Source organism: Elephas maximus, chromosome 17 (genome assembly GCF_024166365.1).
Source record: "Elephas maximus indicus isolate mEleMax1 chromosome 17, mEleMax1 primary haplotype, whole genome shotgun sequence".
Classification (NCBI taxonomy): domain Eukaryota; kingdom Metazoa; phylum Chordata; class Mammalia; order Proboscidea; family Elephantidae; genus Elephas; species Elephas maximus.
This window is the reverse complement of record NC_064835.1, coordinates 48433430-48456361: the sequence shown is the minus strand read 5'-3', so window position 1 is coordinate 48456361 and position 22932 is coordinate 48433430. Positions and strand designations below refer to the sequence as shown.

The 22932-nt window shown below is 45.7% G+C and overlaps 1 protein-coding gene across 1 annotated transcript in view; it reads right to left on the bottom strand.

Annotated features, from left to right (window-relative positions):
* The window catches only part of POLR1A (RNA polymerase I subunit A), an 82036-nt gene that overhangs the window by 32173 nt on the left and 26931 nt on the right, over positions 1–22932 (bottom strand). The window contains exons 13-16 of the mRNA XM_049856755.1: positions 14071–14325; positions 10093–10284; positions 2197–2346; positions 949–1132 (exon numbers count right to left, since the gene is read on the bottom strand). Coding sequence (XP_049712712.1) covers positions 949–1132; positions 2197–2346; positions 10093–10284; positions 14071–14325 — 781 coding nt within the window. The remainder of the gene's footprint in view (positions 1–948; positions 1133–2196; positions 2347–10092; positions 10285–14070; positions 14326–22932) is intronic.

Below are 22932 nucleotides of genomic sequence, written 5' to 3'. Positions count from 1 at the left end.
CCCTAAATAAGCTCAGCCAGAGGATAAGTGCTTCGCCAGGTCTTCTGATCTCTATTCCACCCAGGGCACAGGAACTAACAGCATATTTGTTTCCTTTATAAAAGCCAATTTCTTAAAGCAGTGTGCTCACATTTCCAGGGAGGAAACAAAGCAGCCCCCATCCTAGCTAAGCTTACCCCAACAGGTCTGCCCTGGCATAGCGTTTCCAAAGGCACCAATGTCCCCACTGCTTTGGGAAGGCATGGGTAGTTCTGACAGCAGGGAAGACCCTTTGTAGAGGAGCAAGGCCCGGGGAATTCCAGAAGGGCACTTGCAGGAGAGAATGTGGATGTGTATGAGTAGGGGACATCAGTCTCATGGATGAGAGAACTATGCAGATGTGAGGTCAAGAAAAGAACAGAATGGAAGTAGGATGGTGGGGTCCCTCTGCAGAGGAAAGCCAAACGCTGGCTATGGGATGGGAGGGGGTAGAAAGTACTGAGGGGAGGGAGGTTGTGAAATGTTGCTGGTGGAGGGGCAGGCCACAGGAGAGGGGGCAGGCCACAGGAGAGGCACGGGCCACAGGAGAGGGGGCAGGCCACAGGAGAGGGGGAAGGCCACAGGAGAAGGGGCAGGCACAGGGGAAGGGGCAGACAGAGGAGAGGAGGCAGACGGAGGAGATGGGGCAGGCTATAGAAGTGGGGCAGGCTGTAGGAGAGGGGGCAGGCCACAGGAGAGAGCGACAGGCCATAGGAGAGGGGACAGACATAGAAAAGGACAGGCCATAGGAGAGGGGGCAGGCCACAGGAGGGGACAGGCCATACGAGAAGAGACAGGCTACAAGAGGGGGGAGACATAGGAAAGCGGTAGGCCATGGGAGAGGGGGCAGACACGGGAGGGGAGCAGGCCACAGGAGAGGGAGCCGGCGACTGCTCCAGGCAGGCCCCCGGCTGCTCGCCAGGCACTCACCCAAGGTGAAGCCTCTGTAGAGCTGCAAGTAGGCGGTGAAGAGGCGGGCCAGGCAGGTGAGAACCTTGCCACTGGTCTCACCCCCGTAGATCTCATAGCAGCAGTGGACCAGGCCGTAGGCAGAGCTCCCGTAGTGCGCCTTGTCCAGCACTCCACACAGCAGCTCCCCTTCCCTGATGATCACCTGCAAAGGCAAAGGCCGCCAACGCTGGGCTGGAGGCAATGCTTCCTACAGGAGAAACCCCACCTTTTCTACTCAGGATCTTGTTAACCTTGCTGTGTGTGATTCCTCACTGCAACCTCAAATCCCTGATGGAGAGAAGTAAGGTATAACCTATACCTTTTTTTTTTAAATAAAGGAGGTGAACCCATACAGACCAACGGTTTTTACTTTTTTCTTCAGGGACCCAACACAGACACTTCAGTGTGTCCCTATGCCCCCTGGTTCCCTCTCTTCCATACACTGACTCCAGGTCAAGTGGCCTTGATAAAGGCCTTGTCGTTGGAAATGACAGCATCTAGAGTCTCAACTCCAGACCCACATCCTTGGCCCTGGTCCCCCTTGCACACTGGAAATAACAGAACTTCCCAACACCCTCTGAGGCCGGAGTTTGTGCTTTCAAAGTCAGGCTAAAGCATTACAGGTTAATTAAAATAAAAAGACTTCCATCTGTATAATGTAGCATATATTAAGCATAAGATCTATAAAGAGAAAGAAAAATGCAAGCCCCAGGTCTGAATGCACTGTCCGGTTAACACCCTGTTAGCTCCTGCTGTGAAATAAGGACTGAGGAATACTGTGAGTCAGGCCTAGACTCCCAGCAAGAAGAGCCAGAGGCCTTGGAAATCTTTACCTTGCTCTCCTGCTTCAGCATTGCGCCAGGGCTGCCTCCTGAGGCCTCGTCCCTAAGGCATTGGCTGGGACGGTATAGAAGCTCAGAGCAGTTCGACTATCTTGAGTCACTTAGGAGTTTTTGAGGGGAAACATACGCTCTGCTTTCCCAGCTTTGCAGGATCAAGTTCACAGGCCTTTTTCAAGAAAGGTCTTCTCAAATGGGCTGTCAATGCTAGAGACCCAACCTGATCCTTTCCAAAAGCAAAAGCCAACACCACCTCAGGCACAACTCCTACTCTGAGGCATGACACCTGATTCTGTGGGTGTGCCTCCATTTCTCTGCCTCAGTTTCAAATCAAATTGTCTAAACCTGGGAGTAGATGTCTTGAGCCCATAAAACTGGGTAGCCATACCTGGGACTCGCACATAGAGTCAGGGTTAAAGCCTGGAACAGGTCGGGGAGGTTCCTTCACCCAGGCTTTTCCACCGATTTTTGCCTTTCCTGTTAAGTTCAGTGGGATGTGGTCCTTTGGGATTATGTTTATTAGCAGTGTAGACACAACCTGGAAAGAAAACGAGGACAAAGCTCTTTATCCGGAAAAGCTGGATGACTCCATTTCTGAAGCTCTGAGGTAAAGTAAGAAAAATCTGTAAGATAAGTTGATTTCATTTTTTTCTTTCCATTTAAATGACTTAGAAGAAAGTTCAGGAGTGGAAATGAAAATAAGTCCATATGAACTTCACTGAGAATTTTATTCCCTTAAAAAGTGAAAAATCCCCTAGACCAGAATTAAGTCCAAGAATAGGCCAAAGGAAGGAGAGGAAAAGTAATCTGATGTGGAAGTTTACTTTAGTAAAGGAAGAGCTGAGCATGAGGTAAAAAAAAAACGAAAACAAAGGCAGTTAGCAAAGTTAAGATGGCAGGTCTCGTAACACTGCCGCCTGCCAGGTAACTGAGTCAGGAGGTTGGATGCTCCTCAGAGGCATCCTCCCATCTTCAGGCCACACCAGAACAGATGACAATGGCTACGTACACTCAACAGCCTCCTCCCTGCAGAACAGCTTGGACTTCTGGGTGGGCCCCAAGGAAGGAAAGGACGCAGAGACGTAGAATGGAGCGCTTTCCCTCTGAGGAGCTTCCCACAGGAGGCTCAAGGTGTCCTACTGGGAAGCTGGCTGCAAAGGGAGCATCTAGGGCGAGGGGGTGTTCCAATGTCTGCACCATCCCAGACTGCTTGTGTGCTGTGGGGCAAACCATGGTCCCCTCTTGGCCTTTGCATTGCCCATCTGTAGAATACGTATGATGTTCGTTCATTCAGCAAATATGTATCCAGTGCTAACTATGAGCCAAGCACTGGGAATACTGTGAACCAAACAGACTCTCTGCCCTCAGTGGAACCTTCATTTCAGAGGAGAACATAAAGTGGGGAAGGAGGACCTAGAGTATAGTGGGGAGAGGGCAGGGGGGACACTTGCAATTTAAATAAGGTCGTCAGGGAAGGCCTCACTGCAAAGGAACTGTTTACCAGAGGCCATGATGGCAGTGGGGAAGGAATGGTGAGGAGGGAGCCTGGTGAGGAGGGAGCCCAGTAAGACGGGAGCCTGGTGAGGAAGGAGTGGTGAGAAGGGAGCTTGGTGAGGAAGGAACGGTGAGGAGGGAGCCCAGTGAAGAAGGAGTGGTGAGGAGGAAGCCTGGTAAGGAGTGAGCCCGGTGAGGAGGGAGCTTGGTGACGGAGGAGTGGTAAGGTGGAGCCCAGTGAGGAGGGAGGGAGGGAGCCCGGTAAGGAAGGAGTGGTGCAGACATCAGATCACGCATTTCAGTTTCAGGCAGAGACACAGCAAGGGCGCAGGCTTCCAGTCTGAGTGTGAAGGAAAGCGATTTGGTAGGTTTTGTTCACAGGCATGACATGCTCTGGTTTAATTTTTTGCAAGATCATTTGTTCTAAATACATTCCAGGTCTAGGCTCTGAGGTTAAATAAGTGCCTTAGAGACTAAGCCTCCTAAGTGATGCTATAAGAAGGACCAATGCATTAGAAGTGGTGACTAAATGACCAGGGCAGGGAGCATGATGTGACGGAATGACTGTGCACTACTGGACATGCTGTTTATGTGGCTACTCAGTAACCCTGTGCTCCCACACAACTAACTTTCACAGAGCTAAATTCTAGAAATAAATTTATTTGACTAGAATTAGTCATGGCCATGGAAGGCCAGAGTCCTTCCCCCATCCCAGCTGGGACCATCAGGGTGGTTACCCACCCAACAAGCAGTTGCTAACAGGAGGCTCAGGGAAGCGATTTCTCAAGCAGCTGCTCTACCGAGAGCCCAGGCAGAGGAGGCTGTGACTGGGGAGAACTCGGGGGCGGCTCCAGAGGAGCCAAATGTGCACATTCCCCAAGACGAGCAAGGCAGCGGGTGACAGGCCAGCCTGACAGTCGCTGGGCCTGGGAGACGTTAGCTGGCTCTTTGTTTCTTTGTCTGCTGTACCAGGTCCCACAAAGAAGCATCTTTATACGTGACAGTGGGGTCAGGGCAGTTAGGAGAGCAGCTGTAAAGTTCAAGAGAAGACAACTGATCTACAGTGACAGAAGTCAGCTTAGCTGCTACCTTTGGGGACGGGAAGAAACTGGGAAGAGCCAGACGGGGCTTTCTGGGGTGCTGGTAATACTTTACTTTCCGATTTGTGCTATAGTTTAAAAAGCTACCTCCATTTTGTTAATCTTCATTGTGCTGAACACTTGAGATTTGCTATGACAGACAAGCTCTCTTTCTTTACACACACTTTCAGCAATCACAAACGATGAGACTCCGGTTCATAAGAGAAGAGAAACGCACTCAAGTTGTTGCTGTTAGGTGCTGCTGAGTCGGCTCTGGCTCATAGCACCCTTGTGTATAACAGAATGAAATACTGCCCGGTCCTATGCCACCCTTGCAATCATTAAAATGTCCTGGAGAAATAGCCTAAGGCTTCTTCTGAAGCAGTAGAAATAAACTTCCCAGTTCAGTTCCTTATCTCCTGATTCTGAACATGCTTCTTGCTGTGCAAGCAGAGTGAGCCACTAAAACAAATGTTTGTGCAGAGGCGGAGCCAAGATGGCGGCTTATTCACACGCACCATAATGCACCCCTGCTCCAAAGATCCAGAAAAACAAGTGAAACAGGAGCAGATAACAACCTGGGAACCCTAAACATCAAACAAGAAAGTCTAAGACCCGAACCGAACACCGACTGGAAGGAATAAAGGCAGCAAGTAGCACGGAACGGAGGAGCTCAGCCAGCCGTCCTGGCCCGCTGTAGCTAACCTAGGACAAAGCCAGCAGCGACCCCAGGTGAAGAAAGCAGCAAGGCAGCTTCACGACTTTCCCAGAAGGGACAGAGAACCTCTATAGACACACACAGAAAGAAGCAGAGACATGGATGGTGCCAGATTCAGAACTGGAGATACTCAGGAGCAGCAGCCCTTTGCCTCAGGGATGAGTGGTGTGCACGAGGTGGTGGACCCGCAGAGTATCTGCCAGAGCTCTAGAGGACAGGTCCCACTTGCTAGTTGCAGCAGACGTGAGGTGTGCTGGCACCTGTGTATCCGAGCCAAAGGAACACACACCCCCTCAATCCATCCGCCTGATCAGAGGATCCCATACCCTGACTGCCTGGCCTGACTGGTGGACCATGACAGGAACCTATCCTCTTTCCCCACCCCACCTAACCCCATCTACCACCCCCTCACCTACCCAGCCAGCAAGACTAGATGTATCCCATGTGTGTACCCACATACCACCTACTGCCCCCCAAGGGCCTGGTGGAGGGCAGCGGCAGCAAGAGAGCTCACCCACCGCTCCCTCCTCCTTCCCTCCATCCAGCGTGACGTGGTACCTCTGTGTGAGCACCCACCAGGCATGACTCCACTTATAACCCACTCAGTGAGGGTAGAAGAGCTGACTATGAATACCCTTGCAGCCCCTTCCTCTCTCCCCCCACCAACTGATACAAGGTGGCACCATTGTGCACGCATCCCCCTGCAGCCCCTTCCTCTCCCACCTGACTCAAGACAGCACCACTGTGTGCGCACCCACCAGGTGTGGCTCTCTCCCTTAACCCTCCCAGTGTGGGGCAAGTGAGCTGTGTCTATGCACGCATCACCCTGCAGCCCCTTCCTCCCTCCCCCACCTGACCCAAGACGGCACCACTGTGCGCACACCCGCCAGGCATGACTCCATCCCTTAGCACGCCCAGCGAGGGGAAGAGGAGATGCAACTGCTTGTGCACCCTCCCACAGCCCCTACCTACCTCCTCCTGCTACCAAGGTGCAGATGCAGCAAGACTGAGCTATTTGGCACCACACTGTTCCTTCCTCCCTCCCACTGCCCAGGAGGAGGAAATAGAGCGACTGTGTGAACATCTGCTTGCCACCTCCCCCCAGTACTCCTAGTCCCCCAACTAGTAAGAGGTGATGGGACTCAGGGGAGTAATTACCACATGAACCACAGCCTACATGACCCCAGGACCAGAAGAACTAGCTGGTGCCTGGATACTACTACTGACCACTCTGACTGGGATTACAATAGGGGGTCCCAAACAGAGCGAGAGAAAAATGTAGAACAAATGATCAAATTCACAAAAAGACCAGACTTACTGGTCTGACAGAGACTGGAGGAACCCCTGAGACTATGGCCCTTGGATACCCTTCTAACCCCGAACTGAAGCCACTCCTGAAGTTCACCTTTCACCCAAATATCAGGCAGGCCTATAGGACCAACTATAACACATGTGAGGAACATGCTTCTTGGATCAATCAAGTAAACGAGATCAAATGGGCTATACCTGCCCAAAAACAAAGACAAGAAGGCAGGAAAGGACAGGAAAACTGGATGAATGGAACTGTGGAACCCAGGGTGGAAAGGGAAAGGGGGAAAGGGCTGACGCAATGCAGGATTCCAACCAATGCCTCGAATCAGTATGTGTACAAATTTTTGTATGAGAAACTAGCTTGCTTTGTAAACTTTCACCTAAAGCACAATAAAAAAAACAAAATTCTTGTGCAGTGCAGTCACTTTTCCCTTTTTCACCTATTTGCAAAGAAGTAACAGCCTGTTCTAGCCTCTCAAGAAACAATGAAAAATTCCTAATTTTAGTTAGTTATAAGGTAATAATCACAGCCCAAAAATATTACAAAATGAGGACAAAAATCATCACTAACATGACCAAATTATTCTATTTTGATCTTTTTAATGACAATTTTTTTATACGTATTTTTAACAGGGTTGCAATTGTGTTTGAACATAGAATTGTCCAGTCTATTTCTGATCTTTGAACATTACCTCAGCAGCATTTTCCACATTGCTATATGCCTTTTAAAACCACTATCTTTAACAGCTACCTAATATCTTAGCAAATGGATGTACCACAATTTACTTAGCCCAGTTGCTGGATATCTGGGGTTTTTCTAATATTTCACCATAAACTATGGTGTAATGGTTGTTTCTTTTAAGTAGCTTTTTCCACACTTAAGATTATTTCCTTAGGCTGGATTCCCAGATTAAACAGAATAAACATATTTATGGCTCCAAGTATATACTCTGTATCAACTGTTTGGTTCTATTTTGAACACACTGCTTATGTTAAATAAAATATAAAGAAATCCTATATATTTAATTACTTAGTATTTGTAACTCGTCAACTTTCAAGATAACAAACATGAACATAAACAATGCACTGATGTTCAGTTTAAGATACTGGACACCAGGCAATGAATGACAGTGATCAGCAAGAATAGGTTAGACTTGAACCATCTATTAACTTAACCTAATTGACATTTAAAGAGCACTTCACTCCACACAGCAGAATATACATTCTTTTCAAGGGTACACAGAACATTTACCAAGATAGACCATATCCAGGGCCATCGAACAAACCTCAATAAATTTAAAAGAATTCAAGTCAACTAAAGTTACGTTCTCTGACCACATGGAATTAAACTGGAAATCAGTAACCTAGAAAACCTCTGAATATTTGGAAACTAAATAAAACACACCTAAATAACTCATAAAGAGCACTAGTGGTGCAGTGGTTTAAGCATTCGACTGCTAACCAAAAGGTCAGTGGTTCAAAACCACCAGCAGCACTGCGGGAGACAGATGTGGCAGTCTGCTTCCATAGAAATTTACAGCCTTGGAAACCTTATGGGGTTGCTGTGAGTTGAAATCAACTCAACGGCGGTGGGTTTGGTGGGTGGGGAATAACCCATAGGAGTCTCTAGGTGGCATAACCAGTTAAGTGCTCAGCTATAGACTGAGAGGTTGTCGGTTCAACTCTACCCAGAGGCACTTCAGAATAAACAAAAAAAACAAATCCACAGCCATCAAGTCGATTCCAACTCACAGCAACCCTATAGGACACAGTAGAACTGCCCCATAGGGTTTCCAAGGAGTGGATGGTGGATTCGAACTGCCGACATTTTGGTTAGCAGCCAAGCTCTTAACCACTGCACGACAAGTGCTCCTAGAAGAAATATCCAGTGATCTACTTCTAAAAGATTAAAGCCACTGAAACCTTATGGAATACAGTTCTACTCTGAAACACGTGGGGTTGCCATGAGTCAAAACTGGCTTGACAGTAACTGGTTTGGGTCTTTTGGTTTAAATAACTCATGGGTCAAAAAAAGAACCAAGAGGGCAATTAGAAAGTATTTTAAAGTGAATGAAAATGAAAATACAACATAATTTGTGGAATGCCACTAAAGGAGAACTTAGGGGGTAAATTTACACATAAAATGCCTATTAAAAAGAAAAAAAATTAATGGCCTCTGTTTCAACTTTGTAACTAGGGGAAAAAAAAAAAGCAAATTAAGTCCAAAGTAAACAGAAGAAAGAAAAAATAAAGATAAAAGTGGAAATCAATGAAACAGAAAACAGAAGAACGATAGAGAAAGTCAATAATACCAAAAATTAGCTCTTTGAGAGTAATAAAAATAAGCCTCTAGGCAAACTAATCAGGAAAAGAGAAAACACAGATTAACCAAGATCAGGACTGAGAAGTGACATCGTGACAGATTCTAGAGATAATAAAAGAATAATAACGAAATATTACAAACAACGTTATACCTATAAATTCGATAACTTAGATGAAACGGACAAAGTCCTTGAAAAATACAAGCTACTAAAACTCAGTCAAGAAGAAATAAATAACCTGAATAGCCCCATATCTATTTAATAAATAGAAATTTTAGTTAAAAACCTCCCCAGAAAGAAAACTCTGGGCACAGATGACTTCACTGGTGAATTCTACCCAACATTTAAGGAATTCAATAACAATACTACAAAAACTCTTACAGAAAACTGAAGAAGAGGGAGTATCTCCTAACTCATCCCATGAGGCCAGCATTACCCTCGTACCAAAACCAAGCAAAGACATTACAAAAAAAAGAAAACTACAGACCAATATCCCTTATGGAAATAAATGTGAAAAATTCTATACAACATTTTAGCAAACTAAATTCAACAACATAGAAAAGGATACCTCACAGCCAAGCAAGGTTTACTAGATCCCAGGAATGCAAGTTTGGTTTAACAACTAAAAATCAGTGAAGTCCCGGGTCCAGACTTAAAGAACTGCAGCTGGAAGAGACCTCAGAGATCATCAAGTGGAAGCCTTTTGTTTTAGAGATGAGGAACTGAGGCCCACAGAACCAGGGTTACACAGCCAGTTAGCAGCTGCGCCTGAAGGCCGGAACTGGAGACTCAGCCAATAGTAGAAGCACATATTTTACTCTATTTCATTACCTGATCACAATTCTGCTATTATTTTGTTACTCTGAGAGGAAGCATAGTGTGATGCCTTAAGATTTAGAAAGTCTTGGGTTTGAATTCCAACTGTTTCCTATAACCTTGGGCATGTAATTTAACTTCTCTCAGCTTCAGTATACTCTTCTGCTAAATGGAAATAACGGTAGCAGCACTGCAGGTTGGTTGTTGAGGATTAAATAAGACATCATCTCTAAAACACTCAGCGAAGTGCTTAGCACTTCCCAGCAGATATTACTTCTACTACCATCAACACCACTACCTACTACCGCCATGTTTATGACTATGGGGACATCAGGTTAGGGGCAAAGGACAGAAACTAGGCACCCTACTTTTAGTGGACACTCCCTTGAAACCATCTAGACCCAGGAACTTCGAATAAGGGCAAAGTCAGCCTACTGCTTGATTAGACATTTCTTTATGTCTGGCCCAGGCTCTCATGGTAATAAAGCCTTTTATGAGTGGCTTGTTGCCTTTTTTATAGACACTGGCTGTTTTTTTCCAATTACCTGCTTCCCTGTCCACAGGCAAAAGGGCTTCAGAATGGCAGGAGGAAAGATCTTCACACGCCCCACTTTGTCTGTGAGTCCTCGGTACACCAGCTCCATATATTCCTCTCGGGTGAAGAAGCAACCCCGAATGGTCATGCTTGTACCTGAAACCATGTGATCTTGGATCAAGCCTGCTAATGGCTGGCCATCCTATAAACCAAAACAGAAAAAAGGAGAACAAGGATAAATTTTAAGTCAAACCCTAATCATCTGCTTGGAAGCTGCCCTCTAGCAACGGCCCTCCCTTACATCTTCAAACTGTCCTACTCCACGGCCTCACTAGCCTGAGCCTCCCGTCTTAAGAGCAAACTGCTTCCAAAGTACATGGCTAGGCTTCACCACCAGCTTCCACATTTGCCATTGCCCACTGTTCCTCTACATTAAAACTGCTTCACATGCAGCCAGTTTCCCAAGCCATCTCTGCTTAATCCCACCTGGTTCTAGTCACTCCAGCATATTTTTGGCATTTAGGCATAAATTTGGTCTGGCTGCTGTTAGCTGTGCTGGCAAAAACTTTGGTTTTATGCTTCAGTATTTTTCACACATTTCTGGCCTGGTCCTCTTGTAAATCAGTCATCCATTCAATAAATATTTATGGAAAGCTTACTGTGTGCCCAGGCACTGGGCTAGACCCTCAGTCTACTCCACTGGACCAAACAGACGTGGTCCTTTATGACGGGGAAGAGCTAAACAGTAAACAACCGTTTGGATAAATACATCATCACAAATTGTTTTCAATGCCATGGAGGAAAATAAGAGGCAGGGCCATGATGTAAACGTGGGTTTGGGGGATGGCCAGGAAGGATCTCTCTGAGGAACAATATCACAGCTGAGGCCTAAGGGGTGACTTGGAGTCAGGCAGTGCAGGGACGGAGGAGTTCAGGTACAGGCTCCTTGAGAGGGCTTTGATGTGCATGCATGACTTCAGAAGGTAAAGGTGTCCATTATTAGTATCTCTTCTTCACAGTGTAACACATGGTCCATGGTGGGTCCTTGATAAAGGGTGCTCCCTACCAGATGTGAAAACAAGGGCCTGTACAAAAGCCCCGGAATTGGTGGGTTCGTTCATTTGACACTTTCAGAGCCTTTCTGATCCCCAGTCTCTTGAACTTTATCTGTTGGGTCTGTGTTCATGGCAACATAAGGCACACTACAGTAAAAATAGCTTGTGCTCACAAACAGACTTTAAAAAATAGTTTTTGCAAACTTTTCAATGTTTACAGGAACTTGAGAAAAATCTGTGCCTTGGATCTAAGATTGTTATCATTTGACTATTTGTTGAATATCAGCCAACATTATGGCCACGTTTCCTAACTAAGACTAAAAAAAAAAAAAAAAAAAAAATTTTTTTTTTTTTTTGAACTCACAAATGCAGCCATGGAGAAGCGCCAGGAATTTAACCACACGTACTAATTCAAAGGCTTAAAAGGATGCTCGTCAAATGGTCTAAATACTGTGGCAATGGGCTCTGTAAACTCAAAGGTAATTACTCTCGAGGGGCTGAAAAGGTGCCACAGATGCAAGACAAGATCATGCACTTACAGCCTTTCTTATGATGGCTTTGAGTTATTAACATAAATAAAAGATTATATCCTGCATCTTGCTCCAAAGACAGGGTCTTATTTTGCTTGTGGGAAAAAATCCAAACCGTGCATTATGCATTTGACTCATCCCAGAGTCCTTGGTGGCAGATATTTTTCCTTTTGTTTTCTTTCTTTAAAGAACATAATTACAAGTTACATGATACATATGTTCGGTGTGTTCTCCTCTCTCAGTCCACATTTTTCCATGACCAGAAAATTAATAGGTAAACTGTTTTCAGTGCAATAATCAAAAATTCTAGGGAGAAATGCTGATGAAGGCAATTACTAAGGGCCTACTCATAAGTATGAATTTCCTAAATCCTGCTTAGGATAAAAAAGTCTGTCTCTGAATCAAAAACCCAGAAAATTGTCAGCTATCCTATTTCACCTAGTCTCACAGCAAAACGACGTTGCAAATTGGTGCTTCTGGTCAGGACCCTTAGAGGATAGGGTATCCTGTGACTTGGATTTTCTAGCTAAGTACAAGTCAGGAAATTTTGTCTCAAGCCTTGCTAAAAAATGTTTCCACAAAGCACTGACCCGTAATAAATATGACGAAGAGTAAAAAAAAAAATTAATCCACAAAGAAATACGTATATGAAAAATTTAACTGTTTTCTTGGAAAAAAGCAACTAAAGTTCCATTTGCCTGATGTTTTAATTAAGAAAAGAACATGAACCTCTACTAAAAATACACAACCCCAAAATTTAATCTGGTACTGTCGTTAATTAGGAAAAGAACCTGGATATAGAGAAGAAATGGAATAACAAAGAGAAATGAAAACAAAAGGAAATAAAGATACATGAAAACAAAGAACAAAAAACGGCTTTTCCTGCTTTAACAAACCAGCTTTTGTCCTCTTAGGACTTTGTCATCAAAGTACTTGAAAACATGATGCATTTTATAACCATAAGAAATGATTCCATCTTGGCACTTACATGAAATCTGTCAAGGATGGAAAGCTCTTTACCTCTGACAAAAGAAAGTGACTCAAAGTGAAGTGAGCTGTCAGGCCATCACCCACAAGTTTCTACTTTTTAAGAAATTACAAGGGAGGGGAGGGGTGCGGATGGAAAAACACTTACTAGACCATAGACAAGTGGTAACTCTGGTAAAGGGTAAGACAGCACACAACACTGAGGAAGCCGGCACAACTTGTCCAAGACAAGGTCACAGAAGCGCCAGACACATCTAAACTCATTGAGGGACCAAATTACTAGGCTGAAGGCTGTGGAGACCACGATATCAACTAGCTCAACTGGCATAGCCTAGTTTGTAAAGAAAATGTTCTACATACTACTTCGGTGAGTAGCGTCCGGGGTCTTAAACGCCTGTGAGTGGCTGTCTAAGATACTCCACTGGTCCCACGCTGTCAAGAGCAAGGGAGAATGAAGAAAACCAAAGACACAAGGGAAAGATTAGTCCGAAGGACTAATGGACCACAACTACCACAGCCTCCAGCAGACTGAATCCAGCACAACTAGATGGTGCCCAGCTTCCACCACAAATTGCTCTGACAGGGATCAAAATACAGGGTCCCAGACAGAGCTGGAGAAAAACGTAGAACAGAATTCTTACACATACACAAAAAAAACAGACTTACTGGTCTGACAGAGACTGGACAAACCCTGAGAGTACGGCCCCCAGGCATCCTTTTAGCTCACTAATGAAATCACTCCTGAGCTCGCTCTTCAGCCAAAGATTAGACAGACCCGTACAACAAAATGAGACTAAATGGGCACCCCAGTCCAGAGGCAAGGACTAGGAGGTAGGGAGGAACAGGAAAGCTGGTAATGGAGAACCCAAGGTCAAGAAGGGGAGAGTGTTGACATGTTGTGGGGTTGGCAACCAATGTCACAAAACAATATGTATACTAATTGCTTAATGAGAAGCTAGTTTGTTTTGTAAACCTTCATCTAAAATAAAAAAAATAAATTACTTTTTTGATGTCAGCTTATTTACCTGTGTTCTGCGGCTCTTTCTTAAGTGTGAGCCCAATCTAAAACTCACGGGCACATGAGCAGGTGGAAAGGTGCACACATTTGACACATGCAGAAGTGACGTAACTTACCCAAGGACACATAGCTGAGAAGCAGAAGGAAGGAAAAGGATTCTAATGCTTGCCAGAGGCTAGTAGGTTGTAGAATCCAAAAAATTCGGCTTTCTGGGATGGCCATCATTTCTCTCCTGACTTATATCTTACGAGGCAGCAAGACAGAGGCCTTTCCCCACCTCTGAGCAACGACAGGGTTGAAAATCTACCTGGGAGAAGCCAGGACCCCTGTGTTCCACATCTTCCCACCCAGGAGCCCCCGTGCCACAACACACAGGTGATGACTGGGTCAAGACTGACCTTGGGAACCAGGTACTGCTGATCAGTGCAAGCCAGGATGCAGGCCTCGGCCCGGCCCAGCTCACTCTGGGGAAAGTGAGCGTTCATCTCGTCTCCATCAAAATCGGCGTTGTAGGCCTTGCAGTTGGCATAGTGGAGCCGCAGGACCTTCTCTTCCGGCAGGATCCGGGCGTGGTGGGCCTGGATGGAAGGTCTGTGCAGGGTGGGCTGTCGGTTCAGCAGGAGAATGTCCCCGTTCTTCACATGCCGGCACACCTGGGAGCAGGTGGAGAACAGGCTGGGGATCAGCAGGGATGTTAGCACCACCACCACTGCTTCTGGGGCTCACCTCGGTTTGGCCTGAACATGGCTCCTGTCTGTCTCATGTTCTAGTCAACTAAGTAAAAGGAATTTTTGGTCTGAGGCAAAACCCTAGAATCTCTGAACCTTGAGAAATAGTTACTAGGCTCCTCTGGACCTGGCCCTGCAGAGCCCGGATTCCTGCTCTGGGCTCAGAGGCACATGCAACAGATGAGGCTACAGGCCCTGTCCTGTAATCTCTGTCTTCTTCAGAGATGCACAGCCTTGCCAGGTGCTGGATTCCTTGGAGAATTAATCTGAAAAAATGGATACCTCTTCTGAAGACTGTATACCCGCACGTAAACCCCTGGGTTTGAAAGGAGTTGGCGAAACTCTTGAATCCACCCCCACCCTCTGCATGGTTACACGTGGGTACGTTATTCTAAATAGGAACTCTAAGTTTCAGAAATAATGAGCTCAATCTTATACAGCGGAGCCAGGACTGGAACTCAGGGTTGTTAATCGCCAGTTCAATATTCTCTGAAAACATTTCATTGCACCTGAAGAATTAATAAGAACTGTAAACAGACATAGTCTTTTGGGAATGCAATGTGACAACAGCTAGTAGAACATCTAAAACACACTTCCTTTTAGCCTTTCAGAAGAGAAACAGCACCACTGCAGGGGTCTATGAATACATATGTTTACCCATCAGCGTCTACAGAAGCAAAAACTAAAATAACCTGACTGCCCCAAAAGGGGGGCACAACTGAATAAATTCAAGTCTATCATATTATGGAATATTACACATGGACTAAAAAAAGGCTGAGTTAAATCTATTCTGGCCCTGAAGTGATGGCAATAACGTATTACAGCTAAAAAAAAAAAAATTCTAGATGTCACAGAAGGTGGTAGAATGAGACCATTACAACATCCAACCTAACTCTGTGTGTGTGCTTTTATACAAGGGAAGAGCCTGGCCTGAATCCTCACCCAGTGTTACCACGGTCTCCTCAGGCCACAGGAAGGAAGGTGAGGAGGGCTAGCAAGTTCCAGGGTAGCACCATTACCTTCATGGACCTCAGTATTGCTCATGTCACAATTAGCATATATTACTTCTGTAAAATTTTTTTCAAAGATCTTTAGCTATTTTTAAAGAAAACTACACAAATGATAAGTTCGTTGTGGAAGAAAAAATAGAAAACACAGACAAACTTAAAGAGAATAAAAATCATAATTTTGCTCTTCAAAGACTACCACTGTTCACATCGTTTCCTTAAAACACGCAGTCCCGTGCCCTTCTGACGGAGCGCCTCCCCTCACAGGGCTGACTTCAGCAGAAGGCTCATTGTCTGACATAACGTTACAGTAAACTACTAGGGTTCCTCAACGATGAACATAAACAATACTTTAAAAACAACTGCATGAAGGTACATGCCACCCCAGTCATTTTGAAGGCCCCTGCTTAGCCTTCAAGGAATTAGAGGAATTGTGCAGACCCGGTGGCACTGCCCCACACAAACCTCCTCTCGATCAGACAGACAATGGGTTAGGGAAAACAACCAATCACTCCAAGTCTAGTTTCTTTGTAAGCTGCCCAAAATTAGGAAGCTGCGTCAGAAAGCTGACTGGACTTGAGGGTAACAGATGCCCTCCATGCTCTCAGCGCCCTGTGCAGCTGGGCTAAGAGAAAGGGGAGCAAAGGTGTCTGTGTTCAGCCAAACTGTCACATGTTTTTAACCTCAAAAATGAAAAGGCAGCCCTAAAAGTACCTAGCACAGAGGCAGCCTTTTTGCTCGCCAAGGAATTCAAACCTTCCCCTCCCCTCCCCCAAATCCCACGCTTCCGGGGAGACCTGGCCTCTGACGGTTCCCATGAGCATCTGCCCAGGGCACTGGCTGCTGTGCGTCATGCAGCTAAAGGTGACCTTCAAGGTCTTATTTCTTTAGACTCTCAAGGGAGAAACTACCCAGACCTGTGGCCCACACCCAAAAACCCAGGCTGGGCTGAGGAGATCAGTCTTGCAAATTCAAGACATCATCCAGCATAAGCAAACTCCCTACGGCTGGGAGGGCACGTGGGCCAGCCTGGTGGGCACTGGCCAATCCAAACAGAAGCCCTGGGGCACAGGGTGCTTCCCTCGCCAACCCAAACCTGAGGCCCTTCTTTCCTCTTGTCTCTAAATAAACGCTGTAGTGAAAGCCAGAACGCCCGGGCGCCTGGGTCAGGGCTCTCAGAGGAAGGCCTGCAGCCAAAGGCCTGCCGCCGGCAGACTGTTGGGCAGAGAAATGAGGCCCAGCCGCCCTGGCCACTGCCTCCTCTACTTACGAGGCCCAGGGGAAGAGGCTCAGGGTTCACACATTTTAGCCATCCTTTCCTCCTCGCCTAAGCTGCTGAGGATCCTTGCCTGGCCCTGGGTTTCTCCTCCCCTCTCACTTTACCCAGCCTTTAGTCCTGTCCTGATCTACACACAACAACACATCAACCAGTCTTTAAAATTACAAACATGTTAAGAGCACACATACATTTTATTGTATGCATAAATAAATCTGTCAGTTTGTAGGACTGTGGTGGCTTGCATGTCGCTGTGATGCTAGAAGCTATGCCACCAGCATTTCAAACACCAGTAGGATCACTCACTGTGGCAGGTTTCAGTGAAGCTCCCAGACTTCGGCAGGCTAGGAAGAAACGCCTGTTAATCTACTTCCAAAAATTAGGCAACCCAAAACCAATGGATCTGATTGTGAAGATGGTTCTGTGGTCCATGAGGCCACCATCAGCAGGAGCCAGCCTGACGGCAGCTAATGAGACAGGCAAGAAATCAGGCTGGCTATAATTAAAAGGCCTTTGACTCAGTATTCTTGGAATCTAAACCTAAGTGCAGACCACCATATGATCTGTACTGCTAACACCTGAGAACTACTTGTGATTAACAAACTAGGTGCTCAGACAAGATAAAGGGCCACATTCCAAGGCCATGTGTGCTTGACCAGCAATAATTAAATAACCTCTGATTCAGCATTCTTGGAATCTAAACCCAGCTGCAGATTACCATATAACTTTTACTGCTGGCATTCGAGGACTACGTGACTAACAAAGTAGGGGCTTAGACAAGATAAGGGGCCATATTTCCTATCTGTACATGCTTGGCCAGCTATAAATTACTGATAACTCTCCTGAGTTGCTTTTCAAGTCCCCCACCAGGAGCAGAGCATGTTGTTGTTGTTGTTAGGTGCCCTCAAGTCAGTTCTGTCTCACAGCGACCCTACGCATGACGGAATGAAAAACTGTCCAGTCCTGAGCCATCCTTACAATCGTTGTTAATGCTTGAGCTCATTGTTGTACCCACTGTGTCAATCCACCTCGCTGAGGGTCTTCCTCTTTTCCACTGACCCTGTACTCTGCCAAGCATGATGCCCTTCTCCTAGGACGGATCCCTTCTGACAACATGTCCAAAGTACGTAAGATACAGTCTCGCCATCCTTGCTTCTACGGAGCACTCTGGTTGTACTTCTTCTAAGACAGATTTGTTCATTCTTTTGGCAGTCCATGGTATATTCAATATTCTTCGCCAACACCACAATTCAAAAATCAATTCTTCTCCCGTCTTCCTTATTCATTGTCCAGCTCTCACATGCATATGATACAATTGAAAATACCATGGCTTGGGTCATGCGCACCTTAGTCTTCAAGGTGACATCTTTGCTCTTCAACACCTTAAAGAGGTCCTTTGCAGCAGATTTACCCAATGCAATGCGTCTTCTGATTTCTTGACTGCTGCTTCCATGGCTGTTGATTGTGGATCCAAAAAGAATGAAATCCTGGACAACTTCAATCTTTTCTCCGTTTTTCATGATGTTGCTCTTTGGTCCAGTTGTGAGAATTTTTGTTTTCTTTATGTTGAAGTGTAATACATACTGAAGGCTGTGGTCTTTGATCTTTATTAGTAAGTGCTTCAAGTCCTCTTCACTTTCAGAAAGCAAGGTTGTGTCATCTGCATAACGCAGATTGTTAATGGATCTTCCTCCAATCCCAATGCTCTGTTCTTCTCCATATAGTCCAGCTTCTTGGACTATCTGCTCAGCATACAGGTCGAATAGGTATGGTAAAAGAATAGAACTCTGACGCACACCTTTCCTGACTTTAAACCAATTGGTATCCCCTTGTTCTATCCGAACAACTGCCTCTTGATCTATGTAAAGGTTCCTCATAAGCACAATTAAGTGTTCTCGAATTCCCACTCTTTGCAACATTATCCATAATTTGTTATGATCCACACACTCAAATGCCTTTGCATAGTCAATAAAACATGCGTAAACGTCCTTCTGGTATTCTCTGCTTTCAGCCAGGATCCATCTGACATCAGCAATGATATCCCTGGTTCCACATCCTCTTCTGAAACCAGCCTGAATTTCTGGCAGTTCCCTGTCGATATACTGCTACAGCCGCTTTTGAATGATCTTCAGCAAAATTTTGCTTGCATGCGATATTAATGATATTGTTCTATAATTTCCATATTCGATTGGATCACCTTTCTTGGGAATAGGCATAAATATGGATCTCTTCCAGTCAGTTGGCCAGGAAGCTGTCTTCCATATTTCTTGGCATAGATGAGTGAGCACCTCCAGCGCTGCACCTGTTTGCTGAAACTTCTCCATTGATATTCCATCAAATCGCGGAGCCTTGTTTTTCGCCAATGCCTTCAGAGTAGCTTGGACTTCTTCCTTCAGTACCATTGGTTCCTGATCATATGCCACCTCTTGAAATGACTGAACATCAACTAATTCTTTTTGATATAATGACTCTGTGTATCCCTTCCATCTTCTTTTGATGCTTCCTGCGTCGTTTAATATTTTCCCCATAGAATCCTTCACTATTGTAACTTGAAGCTTGAATTTTTTCTTCAGCTCTTTCAGCTTGAGAAACGCTGAGCATGTTCTTCCCTTTTGATTTTCCATCTCCAGCTCTTTGCACGTCATTACAATACTTTACTTTGGCTTCTCGAGAGGGCCTTTGAAATCTTCTGTTCAGTTCCTTTACTTCATCAATTCCTCCTTTTGCTTTAGCTGCTCGACGTTTGAGAGCACGTTTCAGAGACTCCTCTGACATCCATCTTGGTCTTTTCTTTCTTTCCTGTCTTTCCAATGACCTCTTGCTTTCTTCATGGATGATGTCCTTGATGTCATTCCACAACTCGTCTGGTCTGCGGTCACTAGTGTTCAATGCGTCAAATCTATTCTTCAGATGGTCTCTAAATTCAGGTGGGATATACTCATGGTCATGTTGGTTCTTGTGGGCTTGTTTTAATTTTCTTCAGGTTCAGTGTGAACTTACATATGAGCAACTGATGGTCTGTTCTGCATTCGGGCCCTGGCCTTTTTCTGACTGACGATATTGAGCTTTTCCATCATCTCTTTCCACAGATGTAGTCAATTTGCACTTTTTTTTTTTTTTTTAAGACAATTTGATTTCTGTGAGTTCCATCTGGCGAGGTCCATGTGTATAGTTGCCATTTATGTTGGTGAAAGAAAGTATTTGCAGTGAAGAAGTTGGTCTTGCAAAATTCTATCATCTGATCTCCAGCATTGTTTCTATCACCAAGGCCGTATTTTCCAACTACTGATCCTTCTTCGTTTCCAACTTTCGCATTCCAACTGCCAATAATTATCAGTGCATCTTGATCGCATGTTCCATCAATTTCAGACTGCAGCAGCTGATAAAAATCTTCTGTTTCTTCATGTTTGGCCCTAGTGGTTGGTCTGTAAAGTTGAATAATAATCGTATTAACTGGTCTTCCTTGTAGGCATATGGATATTATCCAATCACTGACAGTGTTATACTTCAGGATACATCTTGAAACGATCCTTTTGATGATGAATGCAACACCATTCCTCTTCAAATTATCATTCCCAGCACAGTAGACTATGTGATTGTCCCATTCAAAATGGCCAATACCAGTCCATTTCAGCTCACTAATGCATAGGATATTAATGTTTACGTGTTCCATTTCATTTTTGACGATTTCCAATTTTCCTAGATTCATACTTCATACATTCCAGGTTCCAAGTATTAATGGATGTTTGTAGCTGTTTCTTCTCATTTTCAGTTGTGCCACATCAGCGAATGAAGGTCCCAAAAGCTTTACTTTTGGGACCTTTATCCACGTCATTAAGGTTGACTCTACATTGAGGAGGCTGCACTTCCCCAGTCATCTTTTGAGTGCCTTCCAACCTGGGGCGCTCATCTTCCAGCACTATATCAGACAATGTTCCGCTGCTATTCATAAGGTTTTCACTGGCTAATGCTTTTCAGAAGTAGACTACCAGGTCCTTCTCCCTAGTCTGTCTTAGTCTGGAAGCTCAGCTGAAACCTGTCCTCCATGGGTGACCCTGCTGGTATCTGAATACCAGTGGCACAGCTTCCAGCATCACAGCAACATGCAAGCCCCCACAATACAACAAACTGACATGCACAGTAAAAATCAAGGTACCTATGAATGACCTTCCACATGAGATAATCATGAATAAAAATCCCTTGCCAGGACTCGAACCAGGATCCATAGACATCACACATGCACAACATCCCAGAACAAGTCCTGTTCGACATCCCAGCAGCCTTTGTGACAGACTCCATCTTAATTCCAGCAACCTCTGCAAGGAAACACATCTTGAATTCCAACTGCGCGCGCATTTGATTTTCATAATCCCTCCCCTTCTCCTGAAAATCTCCACCCATCTAATGAATAAAGATAATGCCTTTTTATGAGCCTTAAGAAATCCTTCATTCAGAGAGAGACTGGAGGTTAGCGTAGGTGAAAACCCCTCTCCATCTGTCCCTCGCAAGACTTTTCCTAATAAACCTTTGTTCGTGTGGAACCTCTGAGCCTCTCCTGGTCATTCTTGTCCAGAAGAAGGTAAGAACCTAGGCAGGGCTTCATCCCGAGCTGGGATGCCCTGCCCTGTAACACTAACAGCCACAACCACATAAATAAGTAGTACATATAACACTACTAAGATTTTGGAAGATGTCAATAAAGACAGCCAGCCTCAGTCCCTGGGTCCTGATGTAAGAACCATGGTCCCATCCCATGTTTGCCACTGGGCCAGCTCTTGGGTCCAGCCTTGCCCTCGTACTGTGAAGCCTCTTACATCTCAAATTTGTGCTCAATGCACTCTCCCAGGCCCTCAGCCTGGATCTGTTCACTCCCCAAGGGTTTCAAAAGGGCCTCCCATAAGCCAGGTGGCTGCTGGGTGGTGGGGAGCCAGCAGTGAGCACAGCTCATGGCCTTGTCTTCAAGGGACTGAGAAATTCCAGGGCAGACAGAGGGCAGAGCAGCAATGACACAGCCCAATGGGGGCAAAGATGGACGGGATGCGGGTGGACACTGGGTGTGGTGGTAATACATGGGGGTACCTAACACAGGTTTGGGGAGTAGCTTCCTAGGCCAGGAGCTGGCAAACTACAGCCTGCAGGCTGGCCACCTGCTTTTGTAAATAAAGTGTTATTGGAACTCAGTCTCGTCTATTCACTTATGGCTACGATGGCAGAGCTGAGTAGTTGCGACAGAGACTGCGTGTCCCGCAAAGACTAAAATATTTACTCTCTGGGCCTTTACAAAGTTTGCTGATCCTTGACCTAGAAGAGTGAGAGCTTTCCGGAGACATGGAGGAAGAGCGAGAGTTGACCGGGGAACCTGAGAGAGGGCACAGTGTTCTAGGCAGGGGGAAAAGCAGGAGCAAAGGCAAAGAGCCCAACATTGGCAGGGCCTGGCTGAACAGAGCTGTAAGAAGGCTATGTAGAAAGGTGCAGCCGGTGTGAAGACTTGTGTGAGTCTGACAGGAATTTGAACACAAGCTGGGAGACAAGTGATGAGACTGACCTCCTTCAGCCTCACCACTCCTCAGGACTCAGTTTACTCCTGTGAACTTACTAGCACATTGCAGGGAGGCCAACCTTCCCTCACCTTACACTCCATGTCCCCTCACCTCCGAGCCTAAGATGAAGCTGAGGCCCTGTGAAGGAAGTTCCTTTGTGCACTTGCCTCAGCCTCATACCCCAGCAATGGCAGAAACCCCCATACCCTGCTTTTTGTTTCAAACACCCATAGCTACGCCTTTGCTTCCTTATTACAATGTTGCTGAAAACTGGCTCCTATGCTGTTCAAGCTGCTCTGCTGGGTGCTAGAAGAATGACTCATCTGGACAAGCCTGATGTGTCTTCCCTTTTTCCCGAGTCTACCTCACCTTCAAACTTAACTCCACAAATATCTAATAAGTACCCTCAGGAGATACAAAGACATCCAGTGGCTGGTCCTGACCCTGAAAACTCCACACACACATGTGGGAGGCAGCGACAGACACAGAGGAGCTTGGGCCTCTCTTTCCCCTCACCTTCCGGAGGCCAGGCTTCCTGTGTTTCAGCCTCCCACACGTCCACCATTTTCTCTCTTCATTGCACTTGGTGCTCAAAGATTGTAACACAATGATAGTTTCGTTTCTTAACCTATGGCTCCTAATCTAAGTCCCACGCTTCCACGTGCAGGAGATGACCCCTTAATTTCTCTGCTATCACCTAAAGTTCTCA